The 19,057-nt window shown below is 37.2% G+C and overlaps 1 protein-coding gene across 1 annotated transcript; it reads right to left on the bottom strand.

The window, feature by feature from the left end:
* Window positions 1-2,320: 2,320 nt before the first annotated feature.
* C5H2orf69 (chromosome 5 C2orf69 homolog) lies at window positions 2,321-18,965 on the bottom strand. Its single transcript, XM_072612810.1, has 2 exons — window positions 18,333-18,965; window positions 2,321-5,712 (listed from the first exon to the last, which is right to left on the bottom strand). Exons 1-2 carry the CDS (start codon window positions 18,684-18,686, stop codon window positions 4,882-4,884), a joined length of 1,185 nt encoding a protein of 394 aa, XP_072468911.1. The 5' UTR covers window positions 18,687-18,965; the 3' UTR covers window positions 2,321-4,881.
* Window positions 18,966-19,057: the final 92 nt, after the last annotated feature.

The raw sequence follows: 19,057 nt of genomic DNA, 5'->3' as shown, positions 1-19,057 counted from the left end.
TCAGGAATAATCCAACCATATTCTAGTTAGGAAATAGATGAACTTAATTTTAAAAAGCAATTTTCATTAAGGAAATTAGTATAAAAAGCCAAGGTACATACATAATAAATTCCTATTCTGATTTTCCTATGCATCTTTTAGAAAACAGCCTTGCCAGTCACAGAGCATTCAGGATTACATCCAAGACACTGAAGCTTGTATGTTCATGTATTAGCCAAGGCTAAATATGGTTCTTCTCTTTTCAAAGAAAATTTTAGTATTAATTTCTTTCCTATAGAACATGACTCACACTGATGCATTTTCATTTACTTTCTGACTTTGTTATTCATTCAGCAATCCTTAGGTTTTCCTTTTACAGATAAGGAAATTGAGCAAAAATATCATTCTATAGCTGACAAAAATGAATCCCAGAAAGGGTTTAGTTCAGAGAATCATTTAAATTCCTAGTTGGTAATTACTTCTATACTGCTCACTTTCATGGAGGTGTGAAAGCAAGTTTTATTTTAATGCATCTTTTTAATTCTTAGTAGGTACTTTTTGGCTTTTTTTTCTCACCCAAAGTTGCCAGTAAACAGAACTGGTGAAACAAAGGGGCAGGTAATCCAAGGAGGATTGTAAGAAGTAGTATATGGTGAGGTTGGAGCAACTGCTCCACCTACGCTGGGAAGAAATGTTTGGTTCATTTTCCTGTTACTATAACAGAAGTTTCAGGGTCTGTCAACACTAGCAATCATACAAGGCCAAAGCAGTAAAACTCATCATTTGTGGGCATGGAGGAGAATGTGCATCTATCAATGAACTTTTATTCCTGTAGTTATTACCATCCTTCAGTTTCTGTGAATGAGTACAGCAGAGAATACTAATACATGTACTAGAAGAGAACATTTATTCTCTTCTTCTTGTGTAGTCAATTTGAAATTAGGTCTCTCTAATGGCAGGGCCAGCACTCTATCCATTGTGCCACCTCATTGCCCTAACTAACATCATACATCCAAGCAGTCTAGCCAAGGATTGGGGAACTATGAAAGAAGTGGAATAAAGTTAAAACGAGTGTTTCTGGAGCCTGGGAAAGACCCTGTTATAAAACATAAACATCTTGCACCCCCTGTAATTATGCATTGCAAAAAGACTAAGGGAAATGTTTTTAAAATAATGAAACTAGTTCTCTGAATATCCTGGTCCAATTTGTAGCATCTCCATCATTTTATGAAGTGTTGAAGCTGAAATTCCTCTACAGATTATTAGAAATAAGAGAAAGATGGAAGTGAATGAATATGGCTTCCTTCACTGAAATAAAAAAAGCAGAATAGATATAAACCCATTTCAAAGATGTGAACACAAAACATTAAGCTGAAGTATGTTTTGATGAAACTGAAAGTAAGTTTGGCAAATGCTTTTTTCAATTATATATTTTATCCAACAGGTTAACTAGATTATAACCAAATTACACACAGAACCTACACGTAGGCACAACTTGGATTTCAAATCTGTTTTTCTTAATGATAGTCAAAGCAAAAAACAAAAAAAAACTTTGATATAAAATATTCTAATATAATACACAGATGAGAACTGAGGCTCAGAATGGCAACTCTAAGATGCTAAATCAAAGATTATGTTTCTTTGCATTTTAGTCTTTCTTGCCATAGTAAAATATTTTACATTTTCACAAAAAAAAAATCAAATAGGAGTTTTTTCTTAGGTAACTTTAAAAAAAATTAATTATACATTATATGCAACATTCTTAAATTAAGAATGATTTCAGAGTCTTTTATTCCAGGGTGCAAGGCATTTCTGGAAGTGAATGAAGCATCTCTAGCAAGTGAATGCATACATACTAGGCTTAATAATTACTAAATCCACAAGATTTTTATTTGCAGACCATCTGAGCAGAGCAAAAAACTCTCCACACGTTTCCCACTTGATATAATTACAAAAACCTTGCCCAGCTTAGGGTGGTGATAAGATACAGACATCAAAAGTAAATTATTCAAGCAAGAAAAACATGATACATTAAAAACCCTAATACTTAAGAGATTATAAATGGGCTTAGCCTTGTTGGACCCCTAAACATTCTGGTAAACAATATTCCAAAAGAACTGAAACAGTTCACAGAGCTCTAAAAAATGACTAAATCTGAGAATAGTAAATTCATTTATGAGATCTAGCCCACTCTAGAAAATCAAATGCATCAAAATGTAAAAAAAAAGCTAAATTTTGTGAAACAATTCAAAATTGGGAGAGAAAAGTTTATGCTTGTAGAGGACTACGTAACTTATTTTTATAATTAATGTTTAAAGGGAATTTTGACAAGTAATATAGCTTGATTAAGGAAAATGAAAATTTAATAGTTTTTCATATATTCAAACCTAACCGGCACATTAGCAGCTTTTGCTTATACATCTCAGTATTTTTCAGCTCATTTATACATAAAGCATACTCAAAAACAACCTTCGGTCGATTATTCATTTTAATGCAATTATACATTAATGCTGTGGTAGGATCAACCTTTCACATTGTCTTTATGTCTATTTTTCAATTTCTGACAGCACGCAATTGAAAAGTACATACTATTACAATTATGAAAGTAAAAAAACTTCACACAAAAAGAAAATTTTGCTTTAAAGTTCTAATAACAATTAAGACATGGCTAATTTCTTGAAAAATTAAACACTATTCAGGAAAAATTTATTTCCAGCACAGTAAAAAATAATGCTTTGAGATACATATATATAATAGTAGTTCCAGGAGCCTGACAGTTAATTTTCTTGATTTCCAAAGTATCTATCCAGAAGAGCTCAAAAGGGGCATTTTTAGGTTTACATTTATCATTCACATTGGCACTAATACATAAAGTACTTGAAATGTTTATTTATAATCACAATATTAAGAGATATGTAGAAAAACACTCTGTCCTGAACTTTTCATCCCAAACCTCATTTCAATCTTAATGGAAAATAAATCCTCTTCTTTCATTCGTTAGTCTAAGCACAGTAAGATACATTCACATATGAATGGGGGAATTAAAACAGGTATTACAGTTAGGCAATTTTGGTAATTGTACAACCAATTTTATCAGCTACTTTGCTTGAAGGTTTGTTTTTTTTTAAAGGTTATGAGTGGCTAGGAGGTGGGTGCTGGTAGGAATTTTTGGTCTCAAAAGAAACTAATTATTTAAAGAAAGTCTAGGCAACAAAACTATTTTTTCTTCCCCCCTAAAAAGATCCAAGAGTAAGTTATAAACACAGTATTTTTATGCAGAACTAAGTGTTAAAACAAAATAGGATGTTTCTGCTTAAGCATCTTCTTTTCAGGGAATATTTAGACAGTGATCCCATTTCCCATTAAGCTCTGAACATTTGGAATGTTTCAATAGCAAATTTTTTTTAAAGGTACTGTGAAAAGACAATACTAAATAGAGTATTCCTGTGAAATTATTTTAATTGGCCTGAAGCCAAGACTGTAGCGTTTTCATCCTACGCTCGTTTCTAAGTTTTCATTGAGTAAATACCAATATTGTCTGTTGGGTCATTATTATTTTACTTCTATATTTCTTTTTTTCCAATCACAAGAGTTAAATATCACTTAGGTTTACTGTACAGCTACTTAAAGGCTAGTATTGGGACAAGTAAAGTATCCATTCTGATAGATGGATTAAAAAAAATCTTTTTGTCTTCATCAAATAACTCCTTTTCATTGATAATTATTATCCTGGTTCCTCAAGGCATAGTTGTTTAGGTCAAGGAAAAAAATAGCAGAAGAGGCCTACACCTAAGTTATGCAGCAGTGTTAATAACCAAATTCAATTTTTCAGCCAAAATTAAATTTTGTGTCTTTAAACTTTCCTTTATAACTTCTTTCTGCAGTAATTTTGCATTTTGGCCAAAGAGAGCTGTTTCCTTTTGGCAGGCAGATCATTCTTCTGGAAAGAAACCAGCGATTCAGAACTGTAGAATTTGTCTTCTTTTGGGGAGAATAATAAATGGAGCAATGATTTTATTTTTTAGTTTGTTTTTTACCACCCATGTTGATCTTTTTCATAAGATTCATGAAATAAAATGTTTAAATTTTATTAGTACATTTTAGCTAACACAAAATATGTAATTCTTCAGACCAATTTCCCAAAAGATAAGTAAAATATTGTCTAGTCAAAAAGCATTCAGTTAAAAATCAAACTCTAAAGTTAAGAAGGAATGTTAAAACTTAATGGCCAATTAGACATTAGAAAGAGTATTGGTCATTTTATACATAAAAAAATAGTTGTTTAATATTTTTATAAGACCTAGAAGAAAAGACCATTCAGTGACAGATGGTGCAAAATGAATCAATAAGACTATATAAATGTCTCTTCTGTGGAGATAAGAATGAGGCACAAATTGGTAGTTACTCTCAAACAATAGAAAATATCAAATCTTTGACTCTACTAAAGAATAAGACAAAGGAAGTATTCTCACTCAAATGTATAATGAAATCAAATCTTAAAATTTTCAGGGTGCTAAAATTAATTCTTACCAAGATTAAGATTAGAAGTGTTATTCAAAATCTCCAATTAGTTAAATATCAATAATAATTTTATAGTTTAAATCAAATATGCTTTTGAAAGATGACAGTTATAATTTTTTTCACTAATTTCAAGGGTCATACCATAAGGATTAGCTAGAACCACACTGATATCATAACTCTAACTCAATTCAAACTAAGAATTGCTGGAATTCACTTTCAAGGAATACCATCAGCGCATCATGCCAATTTTTAGTAACCATGCTTCTATTTTCCCCAAACTAACAATACAAGGTGTCTATTGAATGTTGTTTCTTGTCACTTGATTTCACAACAGTGTTTTTGTTCTTTAACTGAATACAGTAAATTGGTAAACTTCAAGTTTCAAAATACTTCATGAACCCTGAAGTGATTTTCTATGGAAGGAGGTTCCTGCTCAAAGTGAATCTGGCTAGTCACCTGCATGCCAAAGTCCTCGAGGATCTGTACAAATTTCTTGTGCTCCTTTCCAATCCAAGACCTCATGGGGTCATTTACTTGGTAAGGAGTAACATGAGTATGAACTGTAATCCCTGTCTTTGCAAATTCTTGCAACACTTCGGGGTAAATAACCCATGTATTGCTTCCTCCAGAGTGACCACCATCCAGCCAGTACATTGTTCTTATGTTTTTGATGAAGGTGTTTATGTTCTTATCTTTCTGGGCTTCTTTCAGCTCAAAAAGCAGTTGGTTCAAAACAACACATCCTTTACTGAATCCAATCAAAGTAAAGGATGCATCTTTAAAAGATGGTGGATTAAAGTTGGTGTCAAAGTCATCATATTGTTCATATTTTCTCTCTCTCTCCCCCTGGCAGCCATTTGAAGCATGAGATGAATTTGCTCTACAGTAGCTAGAGGTCTTTGCCTCCTTTCTTAAACCATACCTTTTCTTCTTTGACAAGACAATGTTTTGCGTAAGGGTGAATGCATTAACTAATAATGAATAAAGATGTTTAAAAGCTCCAAACTCAATGCTGTGATCTGGGGCACCAAACATGTTGCTCTTCACAAAATTGTCATAACAGCTGAACTTGTGCAAATGCATTCGGGAGCTCTTTACTACCCAAATATAACTATTGGTGAAGTGGTGAGCTAGAAGGAAAGCAACATTTTCTAGACTCCAGTTTTCCCACTGATAATTCTCAGGATGACGTGCCATAATTTCACGATAGTTCTGAAAGAGAAGAACCATCACAAAATCATTATTACAAATTGAGACAGACACATAAATATTGTCCTAAAATAGCTTTCAGTTTTTATTGGTTTTTTTATGGGTCAATGGAGGGAAGACTTTAGGATCCTAGATTGCCACATGGAAAATGGAGGCTGATTGGTTTACTCCAAATGGAAATGTTTAGATACTAATAAACTGTACATATATATGCATTCAACTTCTCTTAGGTGGTTTGTAAATCTTAAAGCACCATACAAATATAAGTATTGCTATAGATATAAGTTGAGTTCACTGCATTTTTGACATAAACTAATTCTCTTGAAAATTAGGATTAAAATAATTCCTATGACAGCTGTTGTTGACTATAATAACAATTGAATACAACTACATGGGTTGCTCTGCATCTAATAATATGAAGTTTGATGTGTGCAGTCTATTTTCAGAATGCATATACTCGTTTTTGTTTTTCATAAGAAGAGGTGCTTAATAAATGTTTGATTTTTATTTATTGTTCCATTCTCTGAAGAGAAATATGAAAATTAAACTGAAAACTTTAGCTCCTAGATTTTATTATACATGTGAAAGAGAAGATAATTTAGCAAGAAAGCAGGTAACTTCCTTCTTCTAAAACTATGGGCTCAATATCAAATCAAGATGGAATAAAGGAGTCCCTTCCCAAAGGACACAACACCCTGAAATAATGGAAATTTACATCCAGAAGCATCAGACAATGCTACACTATTTTTAAAAATTTATTACAACGGCATAGAAAAATCATGAAATGACCTACCTTGGTGACATACTAGAATTCTGCTCCTATATTGCATAGAAAAAGAAACTAAATCACATAGAGATTAATTGCCCCAAGGTCAGTGATCAAATTAGTAACACAGCAGAGACTGGAATTCATATCTTTTTCCAGTGCTATATCAAACAATACAACTTTAAAATGTAGATATTTTTCTTAAAAAGTTCTCTGATATCATGTTTAAACTGATCCTTAATCCCAGCTGAAAAAAATAAAAAAGAAATGCTTACACCAAAGCATAAAACTTGAAGTCAGATATAAAGATGAATTTCTTGATAGCATGAGTCTTAAGAATAGTTAAGTTTCATTTATTTAGGACAGTTTACAGCTACAGTAATTTGAAAGTAGGGAAAAACTAGGACTGTAGGGCCATATCAAAAGGGCAAAGAGAGGAGCCTTTTCTTGAATATTTGCCTCAAACAGTCAGTTTGCAGTTTGCTGAAAAGACACCTAGCTAATATATTCATGCTAATAACTAAGAATTGGAAAATCATCCAAACTGATTTAAAGGTAAACATTCCAAGGAAACAGACATGGAGCCCAGTGGTAAACAGTAAGCAAAAAAAACCCAGTTTATAGGGAAAGCCGAGACCATTAGTTAATCTTATCTAGGAGATATGAACAAAGGGAACTGGAAGGCAATATGCTATAGTAGCATAGCAAAAACTACAGATCTGATTTCAAGTCCTAGTTCTTTCTACCACTCAGAAGCTAAAAGTAATTTCTTCTCTTTGGGTCTCATTATCCTCATCTGTAAATAAGGACATTACAATAAAGTGTTTCCAGGGTCCTTTTTAGTTCTTATCCTCTACAATTCTTTGTCACTTACCAGGTTAGAGGCAACATTTGCCTTTCTGCCTAAGGCACCCACCAACTATTTGCACCATAAATGAAAGATGGTCTCACTACTTGAGAAGGTGAAAAAGCTTGAGAAATGCATCTCTAAACTCAGGTTTATTGGAAAAGTTGAAGGATTTCAAGACAAATTTTTTTAAAGATCCAAGACAGGGACCAGAAAAAAAAAAAAATGCTTTTCAAGAGAAAGAGGGGACTAGATCTATTGCCAAGATGTCAGAAGTGAAAGAATTTGAAAACAGAAAAATTACAATCTGAGAATCTGGATGCAAATCCTGCCCCTAACATTTATTACTTCTACTTCAGTTTCCCCATATGTAAAATGAAGGCCTTGGGTCCTTTCCAGCTCTAGGTCAATGATCCTATGATATATGAACTGATTCAAACAGTAAGAGGTCTAACAAAAATCCTGTTAAGATACATGGACTGATTCAGACAGTGAGAGGTCTAACAAAAATCAGTTAGCCCACAGCTTAACTACAGGCTAAAAAGGAAACATGGCAAATGACAACTATCATGACTCAGGACCAAGGACCAGAAACACAACATGACATTATAAAAAAATTGAAATTTTCACGTGATAGCATCTTGGAGTACCTCCCACCCCACCTTCTTATATGATACTGTCTTCTTGGCCTCTACTTTTAACACCAGGCTCTCCCTCTCTATAAGCGCCTCTAAACCTTTTATCATGCATGTTATCTCTCCAGTGATAACCTCTTTATGCTTAAATATTGGTAAATTATTGAAGCTAACTTGTGCCTACTATACAATATCCCTTGAGTCACCTGAAATTCTGATGGTTATACATGATTCATAGCCAAATAGAATCACTGAAAAATTATTGATATTAAGAAGATAATTTTTTGTGTGTAAGGGAACAATTAAAGCACTGCATACTTTTCCAAGTGCAAGTCAGCCCACTGCTGAGCCTCTTCAATATTGGGCCCAGCTCACCATGCATGTGTAGTGTCTACCATAGATAAATATCCTGAAAATGGGCTACTCACCCAAAATCTGACCAAGCATTCTTCACTGACTTGGTTTTTTCTATGTGGATTGTTGGGTTAATATCTGTTACATGGGCATTGAGATCTTGTTGTATTCTGGGGTTTGATGCAAGCACCACAATGTCACCTGCAAACAGGAGCATTTGGAGGACCTTATCATGTATAGGGAATCTCTCTTCCATTTGGATTGCACAGGACATTCTAAATGATAGTGATGAACACCTTGGGTGAGTCTTCATCTTTGTTTTTTTTTTAGTTGGCATTGATAATTCAAGGATCACTAAACAAAATTGTCTCTGTGCTTGCATCCTAATTTAGGATCAGTTAAGAATTTTTCTATGGAATAAGTGAAAGTAGAGAGGCAGGGGAAGAGGGCTTTAGAATGATATTGCTCAATAACTCTTCCACCAAAACAACATGGTTGAACAATATCTTTGGTAATGATACACAAAGAGTTCCTTCATCCAGGTTTAATCATATATGAGCAGTAGGAGAACAAGAGGAGTTTGTTGGAAACGGGTCAAAGAGTGATAAAGACAAGCAATCCATTGGTGGGGTGTAGCAGAAGGAGGGAAGGGTTCCTAAAGGTAGCAGGATAAAATATTTACTCAGTCTGCAATCACTTGGCAATTTTTAACAGCAAGTCTAAGGGGCTAGTGATATGTATTTTTTAAACTATTAATAGTAGAAATATTAGTGTCTCTTAGAATTGTATTGTACTTTAAAATATACAAAGAACTTTGAAATGCATGGTCTCATTTGATATTCCTAACATGTAGCATAGATAGGGCATGTTATTAACACCAAACCACATTATGCATAAGAAAATTAAGTCTCCATTTAAATTACTTATAAATGGCTATTAAGACAAAATATATTAAAGATGAATGATATCCTATATAAGATGTCCCAAAAGTCTTGGTGTAGTTTAAGCTTTAATAGTTATTAAGTACAATAGCTATCAAATTATCACAATAGCAATTAAAGCTTAAAACTGCATTAAGACCCTATACTTGGGCTCAAAAAAAAATCAATGGCACAATTACAGGAGGCATTGCAAGTTCATACGAAGAATTGGAAGATTTTAGCTGAATTTAAACTCAATGTGAATAAACAATGTTGACATGGCAGCCTCCAAAGCTAATACCTGTCAGCAAATTATTGTCCAAAACAAAGAGATGATAGCCCTTCTGCTTCCCTCTGCTCTGATAATGCTATATCTGGGGTGCTGGGTTCAATTCTGGGTAGCCTGTTTTAGGTATTACATTAGAGAACATCAAATGTAGAGTGATGGGAGAAGGCTGGATACCATGCCAAACAAAAGTTGATTGAACAAACTGTACATGTTTAGTCTGCAGAGAAGAAGAGACTAAAGGGATAACAGGATGTCTTTTTGACTAAGTATTGGAAAGGTTGTCACATGAGAGAGATATTAGATTTGTCTGCCTGACCACAAATTAGGAGTGATGAGTAGAGGTGGCAAAAGAAGCAGATTATACCTTCAGAAAAACTTCCTAACAAGATTTGTTCGAAAATGGAAGGGGCTGTCTTGGGAGGTGGTTCTTCATCACCAGAGGTCTTCATGAAGAAACTGGATGACCACTTGGAATCATTGTGAGGGACTACTATTCAGGTGTGTGTTTGCCTGGATGACTTCTATGGTCACTTTCTAGCTTGACATTCTGTTATTCTGTGACTTGTCCAAGGTCCTACAGCTAGTAAATGGCAAACTTAAAACCAGAAATTTTGTCTCTTAAGTCCAGGGCTATTTTCCTTACATTTGGGCTTCTTCTTTCCTTCTACAAAGGACATATGAAGGACAATGCTACCTGTACACAGAAAAAGAACTGATAAATATAAGTATGTATGGAGTGATTTTGCATATACATACATATTTGTTTCTAATGGTAGCTATCTCTAGGGCGGGAGTGGGGGGAGAGGAAGAAAAGGAAATTTACATGATAACTTTATTATATATTTAAAAGGATTAGCAAGTTGTACATAATAGATTTGCAGTTTTATGTGCAATCATCTTTTTTTTGTTATACTGTGTTATGAAAGTGCTTGCTTTATCCCATGAATTAAAAATTAAATAAAGTGTTTAAAAAGTCAAATGCTTTTTTATAATCAAACAATAAACATGGTAAGATCTTATGTTCTCAACTTTGAAAGACTAAGAATTCTGATCAACACAATGACCAATCATGATTCCAAAGGATCTATGATGAAAGCATGCTACCCATTTCCAGACAAGTGATAGTCTAAGGGGAAAATGACAAATTTTTGGATATGGCTAATGTGGGAATTTGTTTGGCTTGGTTATGCATATTTGCTACAAGGGGTTTTGTTTTTTTCCTTTTCAATGGAAGGAGAAGGTGAAGATAGATTTTTGTTTACTCGAAAAAATATGATTAAAAAATAAAACTGTTAATAACAAAAGAGATTTTATGTTCTCCAAACCTTTTACTCAATTATATAAATGTGAAGACTGCTGTAGAAAATAGTCAATAATAAACACTTATTAAGCACCTGAACTAAGCTACAAAAGCCTGCTTAAAAGTTTCTTTCTCAATTGCATCGATGATACCATCAACATGTATATAGAGCATTCTCAAATATTTTTTAGCAATAAGAAAGTAAATGTATGGGGCTGGTAGTTGTTTCAATCAATTCTGAGGGGGAATCATTTGAGCTATGCTTTTTTTTTTTTCTGCCATTTCTTTGATAATGTTCTCTTTGTAAGAAAACTTGAAAAAACTTATCTAGGTACCTTCAAAACTAGGATCACATCCAGCATGCAATTTTCCTCTAAGTAATCCACCCTGCTTCTCAGCTTGATTTTATTGAATGTTATTTCCAATTCTTGATATATAATATCAGGTGATGAGGTAGGAAGAGTCCCAATGTAGTGTTTCCTCATACATCAATGATAACAGATATAAAAACATTGGCAAACTTAGTATATTATTATGTCTATTTGTTCTCCTGGCAGTTTCATATTAAAATATTTCTGGGATCATATTATTTGGATTTCACACCAACTTTTCTACAGACTCATTTTCCACTTTATTGATTTCACTTTTCTGAGGCAATTTTTTTTTTTTACTATCTTTGTCCATTAATGTTTAACAATTGAGCTTGGCCCATACTCTAAAGTTACTGCCCCTTGTCCAGGGAAGGAGGATATCAAGTGCTTTCTTGTTAGGTAGTTTTTGGCCACTCCATACCTGGCTGAATAGCTTCCACTGGACCATGTAGATAGTTTCCTTCCAGAGCTTAAGGGGACTCTTGATATTGCCCTTAAGGCAAAAATTCCTAATTAGCATATTCATCAGCTTTACCAGTAATAAGCTCTTTCAGGACTCATAATCAGTATTTTGCATGAATATTCTTGTTCAGACCAGTTCATTTTTGGAGGGCTTAGCCAAATTCATACATACATAAGTAATTACCCAATTTCACACAGATAAAGTTGTCTGCACTCATCTGGCAACATGGATATAAGACCTTACTACTGGGTATTGTCCAAATGTGTGGCAGACATTCTAGTACTCTTGCGGAAAGCTAGGTGTATATGAACAGAAGGAAAAAAACAAAAAACACAAACAGTACAATTTATTTGTGTCCAGTGTTATCTGGGAAATGAATAAGCATTTATTAAGTGCCTATAAGTATTACACTAAGCACCTTACAAATATCTCATTTGACTAACCCTGGGGCGTAAGTGCTATCAGCAAGTGCTATTATTATCCCCATTTTACAGGAGAAAAAATAGAGACAAAATTAAGTGACTTGTCCTTGGTCACAGTGCTAGTAAGTGTCTGAATTCGAACTCAGATCTTCCTAATTCTAGGCCCAGAACTCTAACCACTGTGACACCTAGCAGCCTGTAGGCAGTATTACAGTTTTATGCCTTTTTGGCTTACAATATAGTGCTTTGTGGCACTTCCCTAAAAACAACTCTGTGAGGTTAAGTCACGCAGCTATTATATATCTCTTTTATAGATGAAGAAACTAAGACTCAGAAAGCTCAAGTGACCTTTTCATGGTTACACAAGACTAGGAAATGCATCATTCCCTATTATGTTGTGTTTAGTTTTCATGTACATATATGTGTAATGGATATTTATATAAGTATAATACATATAAATGTATGTATAATACATATAAATAATGTACATATGTATATAGATACTTGTGTGTATATACATATTGTCTTTTCCAACATGGAGCTGTTTTATTTTTGCCATTGTGTCCAGCACTTAGGCCTGTCCAAGACTTTTGCAGTTAGTAGCACTGCAACAACAGGAAACCTAGGGGCAGTTGTCAGGTTTGCTTTAATTCCTGTCAATTCCTTTTCAACTCTGTGTGGCTGCAATATTAGATTTCATTAAGGACCAACATTTAAGGTACCATGCCAACTTGGATGCAATAAAGCAAAGTTTTCTATGCTAGCCTTATTCCAAGCTTACCCTTGACTCCAAATTATACCTTTTCAAGTCAACCACCATAACTAACTATGGACAGATAGGCTACATATCAATTGCTGAAGGTGATGGAGGCCACTTATAATACCTTAGTGGCCTATAAGTGTAAAAATCTGGGGAGAAACTGCTGTACAAAGTGAAAAATATACAGGCAGAACTCCCCCTACCCCAAACTGAGGAACTATCATCTATGAGATAAAAGTATTTTTTTAAATTTATTACCAACAGGGCAGCCTAATTCTTGTCAATAGACATTATAGGGAGGTTGATTCCAACTGAAGATAAGTCAACCATCAAAAAACAAGCATTTACTGAATACCTACTGTGTGCCAGGTGCTAGATACAAAAACAAAAGTTAAACATTTCCTGCCCTTAAATTTACAATAGAATTGGGGAAGATGGCACGAATGTATGTGTGTATATATGTATGTAAATATACATCATACACACACACACACACACACACACACACAAAATTGATACCAAACAGATAACTGATGAGAGGGGAAACCACTAGCAGTTGGAGGTTCAGGAAAATGCCTCGTATAAAAAGTGATACTTGAAAAAACTATAAATTTAAAGAGATGGCATGGCAAAGGCATTGAAATGGGTGATAGGGCACTACAAGAGGAATAGTAAAGTCAGTTTGGCTGGATCAAAGTGTGTGGGAAAGGAAGTTATATGTAATAAGGTTGAAAAGTTGTTAGTGTTAGTTTGTCAGGTAGAGTTGGGGTTTAAGTGCCAAAAAGAAGAGTTTATATTCGATCTTAGAGATAATAGAATGCTGCTGGAGTTAACTAAGGAATGGAGTAACATAATCAGACTTGAACTTTAGAAAAATCACCTTGGCAACTGTGTGCAGGATAAACTGGCATAAAGAGAGAGACCTGAGGCAGGGATACAAACCAGAAAGCTATGGTAATACTACAAGGAAGAGGGAATAAGCATCTAAACTAGAGTGGTACTTGTGTGAAGAGATGAGGATGGATGAAAGATGTTATGGAGGCAGAAGGGATAAGAATTAGCAACTCATTGAATTTATAGGGTGAATGTGAGAAATTAATGATGACATCACAGCTGTAAACCTGGGTAACAGGAAAGACGCTGGTGCCCTTGAGAGAAATAAGGCATAATTTTGTAGGAATTTTTAAAATGAAATGAGCTACTTTGTAAGTGGCCAAGTATAAAAGCATTTAATAAATATAGTACATTGAGAATCTCATGAAGAGTTCAAGCAGAAATGTGGATGAGGATTTGCACTGGGTGTGAAGTTGAACTGGATCACTTCTAAGCTTCCCTCTACCTCTAATATTCTATGATTATCTAATATGAATCAAGTGATTTTTAAAGACTAAATAGTTCTATTTTATTCATTCTTATAATTCTTTCTGATACTAACTTGTGAGCTTTTAATAATTTTTAGACAAAAACTCTATAAGACACAATAATAAAAACTGAGTTATCCAATTATTTTAATGTTACAAATGATCTGTACATTTTTTACCATAAATTATTAACCAGTTTTCTTTGTTTATTAAAATAGCTCTCAGCAGGAGTTACAGTAACTCATCTTCAATACAGACTCAAACAAAATTTAGCTTGAAATATTAAAGTACTTTTATGTACTAAATGTAGTACCATGAAATTTAATGTGAATTAATCTCACAAGTACTAAATGGAAAAACCATGTCTAGACAGCCATTCATCTGAAAAAGATATAAAAGTTTTAGTGGATTTCAGTGTGAATATGAATCAACAGTATAAACAAAAAAAAATCATAATTTTAAATTAAAATGAGAGGTATAATGTCCAAGATGAGAGGTGACAGGCCAGCTACTGTACTCTACCCTGGCGAGATTACATCTAGATCACTGTTTTCAGTTTGGGGTGACACAATGTAGGAAGGATGTTAAACTGGAGATTTTCCAGAGAAAAGTAACCATGTGGTAAAAGGTCAGGAAATCATGACATAATGAGGATTAGTTGAAAGTGAAAACTTTTAGCCTACAAAAAATGGGGCGGGGGAGAGAACAGGAGGGGGAGAGTGGCCTCAGAAACTAGACAGGGACATAACAGTTATTTTCAATTAACTGAAGGGCAATTGGGTGGAAATAGGATTAGACTTGTTTTTCTTGGTCTTTGAGGGCAGAACTGAGAGCAACAGGGTGGAAGTCACTGAGAGATTGGTTTATACTTGATATAAAGAAATTCCCAAACAATTAGAACTATCCAAACGTGAAATGGGCAGCTAGGTGGTGCAGTAAGTGGGTGGAGTGCCAAAATGGGGCACTCATGGGTAACTTTACCAAGAAAATTCCAAATGGGGTCATAAAGAGTTGGAGACATCTGAAAAATGACCAAAAAACAACAACAAAAAGTGAAATGGTGGACAGTATGAGTTCCCGTTTACAAGACGTCTTCAAAGGCTAGATGGTCTTGTTGAGGTTTAAACTCAGGGACACCAAAAACTTTTGGGCTTTCATGATGTGTTGTGGTGGAACAGTCTCAAAAGAATTCAGTCAGACTACCTCTAATCCAAGTATAGGCATATACTGAGATTGACACCTCTCATAGAGCGAGCTAAATTCCAAGAGGAACTAGCAACTTCAGAGAAAGCAAGATGGATTTTTATAAGGTAAAAATGCAATTACATAACAAATTTACATAGAATATAAGAATATGATTAACATTAAATGAGCAGGAAGAGTTTGGTGAGGGATCTGGTAATGGAGGAGGGGTCCCAACCACACTGGAACTACACATGTGATTACACACAATGCATATAGAGAAACTCATTTAGGGGGAGTATATATATATATATATATATATATATATATATATGTATATATATATATATATGATAATAGTATTATAATAAGCCTCTCTATGTCATAAGTTCACTCTAGGTCATAGGGGAAAATCCCTTCTATTGTTTTGGGGTCCACATGCTGATTGGGCATCCTGGGGCTGCTGCTTTCTCATTGGCTGAGTACTGTCTAGGACTAGATGGATGTGGTTGTGGTTCAGTGCATGGACACACCTGCTGTTTCTATGGGAAATATGAGGAATGGGTCTAGGGGCTGTGCCTAGGTAGAGGCAGTGGCTGGGTTCCTATCACATGGACATGCCTGATGTTTCTGTGAGAACTATGAGTTTCAGGGACAATTTGTTGTTCTAGTAAGTTCCAGGGAGCAGCAAGGTATATATGAAGAAGTTAAGACATGGGGGGAGGGGAGGTTGTAGGTAGGTACAGTGGGCTTGTAATAAAGTTAGACTATTGGGGCTGGGGGCAGCTCTATTAGGACTCCATCAGTCCCCTGTCAGATATACTATAGAGGAGATTGCTTGTTCTGGTATAAGTTGAGTTCCTTTCCAACTTTGAGATTCTGTGATGCTATACTGGGCTCAATGCACAAATTATTTGTTGAATAATACTATATTACTGTATATTTTTCAGAAATGAATCTTATTTATATTTGAATGTGTGTGTATACACACATCCTTTCCTCAAAAGTATACTGTTTATACTGAACTATACATACTTTTGCTGTTAGTCACTAAGCATTTATTAAATGCCTACCAGGTATCAGGCACTGTGCTAAGCAATGGGGATATAAAAGAAGCAAAAGATAGTACCTCCAGGTACCACCCCCTCAAGGGGCTCATAATCTAATAAGGGAGATAACAAAGAAATATATACCAACAAGCTATATCCAGGGTAGATATGACATAAATAAAAGAGGGAAGACAACAGAATTAAGAGATGGGATGTCGAAGATGGGATTTTTAGTTAGGGGAAAGAAGCCAGGAAGCAGAGTTGATAAGGGAAATCATTTCAGGTATGAGGGACAGCCAGAGAGAATGCCTGAAGAGATAGGACAAGTGTCTCGTAGGTGGAACAGCAAGTGGGTAGAGGAGAAAAACAGGGTGTAAGAAGCCTAAGAAACAGTAGGAGTTGGAGGGGAAGGCTAGGTTATGAGAGAGCTTTGATCACCAGAAGATTTTGAATTTCATTCAGAATTTGATAGGGAAATATTGGAGTTTATTGAGTGGGGAGTGACTTGGTGAGACCTGATTTAGGAAGATCACTTTGGAGGATGGATTGTAATGGGGAAGAGATGTGAAGCAGGCAGTTCCATCATCAGGCTATTACAATTGTCCCATGCATGAGGTGAAGAGGTTCTGAATAAGTCAGGCTGTCAAGAAGACCTGAGTTTAAATCCTGCCTCAGACACGTATTAGCTGTGTGACTCTGGGCATTTCCATTCCAGATGCTCATATGGACTATTTGCTCCCACCTGTGATAGAACCTTCCAAGTTTATACTGGTCTGATTAATCACAGTCAGTGACAATGTACCTTAACTCCAACACAGATCACTGTCAATGTGGCCCTCTTCAAGCATGAAGCACAACAACCAACCAACCCTAGGCAAGTCACTTAACTTGTCTGCCTCAGTTTCCTCAACTGTAAAGTGGGAATAATAGCAGTACCTATCTCCTAGGGTTGTTGTGAGGATCAAATGAGGTCTGTAAAATGCTCATTAGCAAAGTGACTGGCACACAGTAGGTGTTAGATAAATGATTATTCTCTCCTTCCAACCCCCTTTCCCAACTAGAGGGTGGCAATATCAGAGGAAAGGAGGGGGCTATTGCAGAGATGTTACAATGGTGAAATCGACAGACTGGATAATGGAGGTGAGAGACAATGAAGAGTTGAGGATGACGTATAGATGGCCAGCCTGGAGGGCTGGGGGAATGAATGCCCAAGAAGTGTAATAGGGAAGTCTGGAGGCCGGATTTTTAGGGGGAAGGATGACTTCCATTTGGGCCGTGTTTAAGACTGGGTGTCTACTGGACATCCAGAGAGATGGGACGTCCAGCGTAGAGTCTGGGGCAAGATATGGAGATCTGAGATTCAGTAGTACAGACATTGTAATTAAATCTATGGGAGCTAAAGAGAGGCCCTAGGACAGAACCCTGGGGGACACCTAGGGTGAGAAGGTGATATCTGAGAGGAGCAGTCTCACCGGCTTTTCAAGACACACCCAAACTTTCTCGCACCCTGCCACCTCCTTAAAATCTGTCAACTAAAATGTTACTTAATAAAATTAAGGGTTCAGTACTTGAGTCAACCTCAAACTACTCCTGTGCGCTCAACTTTCCGTCCCCCCACCAGCACCGTCACTTGGGGCTGGCTCAGATTCCCAGGGTCCGGCAGCCTTCCCTGGAACATTAACCCGAGCACTCTCCTCCCACCGCCCTAACGGGCCACTCAGAAGTCGGGAACCCCGGGCGGCCGGGGCAACTCCTGGGGGCGGGCACACCGGCCTGGAGCCCCCCGCTGCGGGGGGGAGGAGGAGGAGCAGGCCTAGGGCCCTTCACGCAAGTCCCAGAGACAGCCCAGGGAAAGGATTCCAGGAGAAAGGTCAGGGGTGTGAGGGGGGTGGGCCGCCACCTACCTGCACGTCTCCCGGGAAGTAGAGGACGTGATGCTGGGGGGCTGCCGCCGACGTCTCCGGCTTCGCCTTCTCTCCGGGGCTCCCTGGAGGGTCGTCCCGCTCGCGGAGCCCCGCCGCCGCCAACAGGAGCAGCTCGTTGCAGCGCTGGGGGTCGGCGCCCTGCACAGCAGGCAGGCGCAGGCACTGGGTGCCCGGCCCCGCGCCGCGGTAGCCCACGGCTGGGGTGGCGCGACCCCCGCTGCCGCTGCTGCACACGTTCATGACCCCGGCCTGGGAGAAGAAGGCGCAGGTGCCCCTGGTCACGACCAGCAGCAGCAGGGGCAGCGACGGCGCCGGCGACAGCAGGAGGCTCATGAGGCCGCCGCCCCCGGCGGCTGCTCAGCCCGGTCCCTCCCCGCAGCCGCTACACCTGCCGCCGGGCAGGGAGAGCGGGAGGCGGCGGCAGCGTAGGCGCTGTCGTCAGCGAGCGACGTCCGCGCGCCCCGCCTACGTAAGAGGAAGGGGGTCGACGGAGCAACTCGCTGCCTGCCAGGAGTGGGGAAGGGGGTCTGGTTACCGGGAACTAAGGCGGGGAGGGGGCGTTGCCTGGGGAAGGGCGTTTGTTATTGGCAGATTCGTGTCTCGCCGGGCAGTTCAAAACGGAAGTGTCGGAAAGTTCTCTGCCTGTCTGGGAGGGGGCAGGAAAGGAAACGGAGCCGGGGGTGGGGGGGGGTGGGGGGGGGTAG

This window comes from Notamacropus eugenii, chromosome 5, assembly GCF_028372415.1.
Source record: "Notamacropus eugenii isolate mMacEug1 chromosome 5, mMacEug1.pri_v2, whole genome shotgun sequence".
NCBI lineage: Eukaryota > Metazoa > Chordata > Mammalia > Diprotodontia > Macropodidae > Notamacropus > Notamacropus eugenii.
Note: the sequence above shows the minus strand (reverse complement) of the source record. Positions and strands in the feature narration are given on the sequence as shown.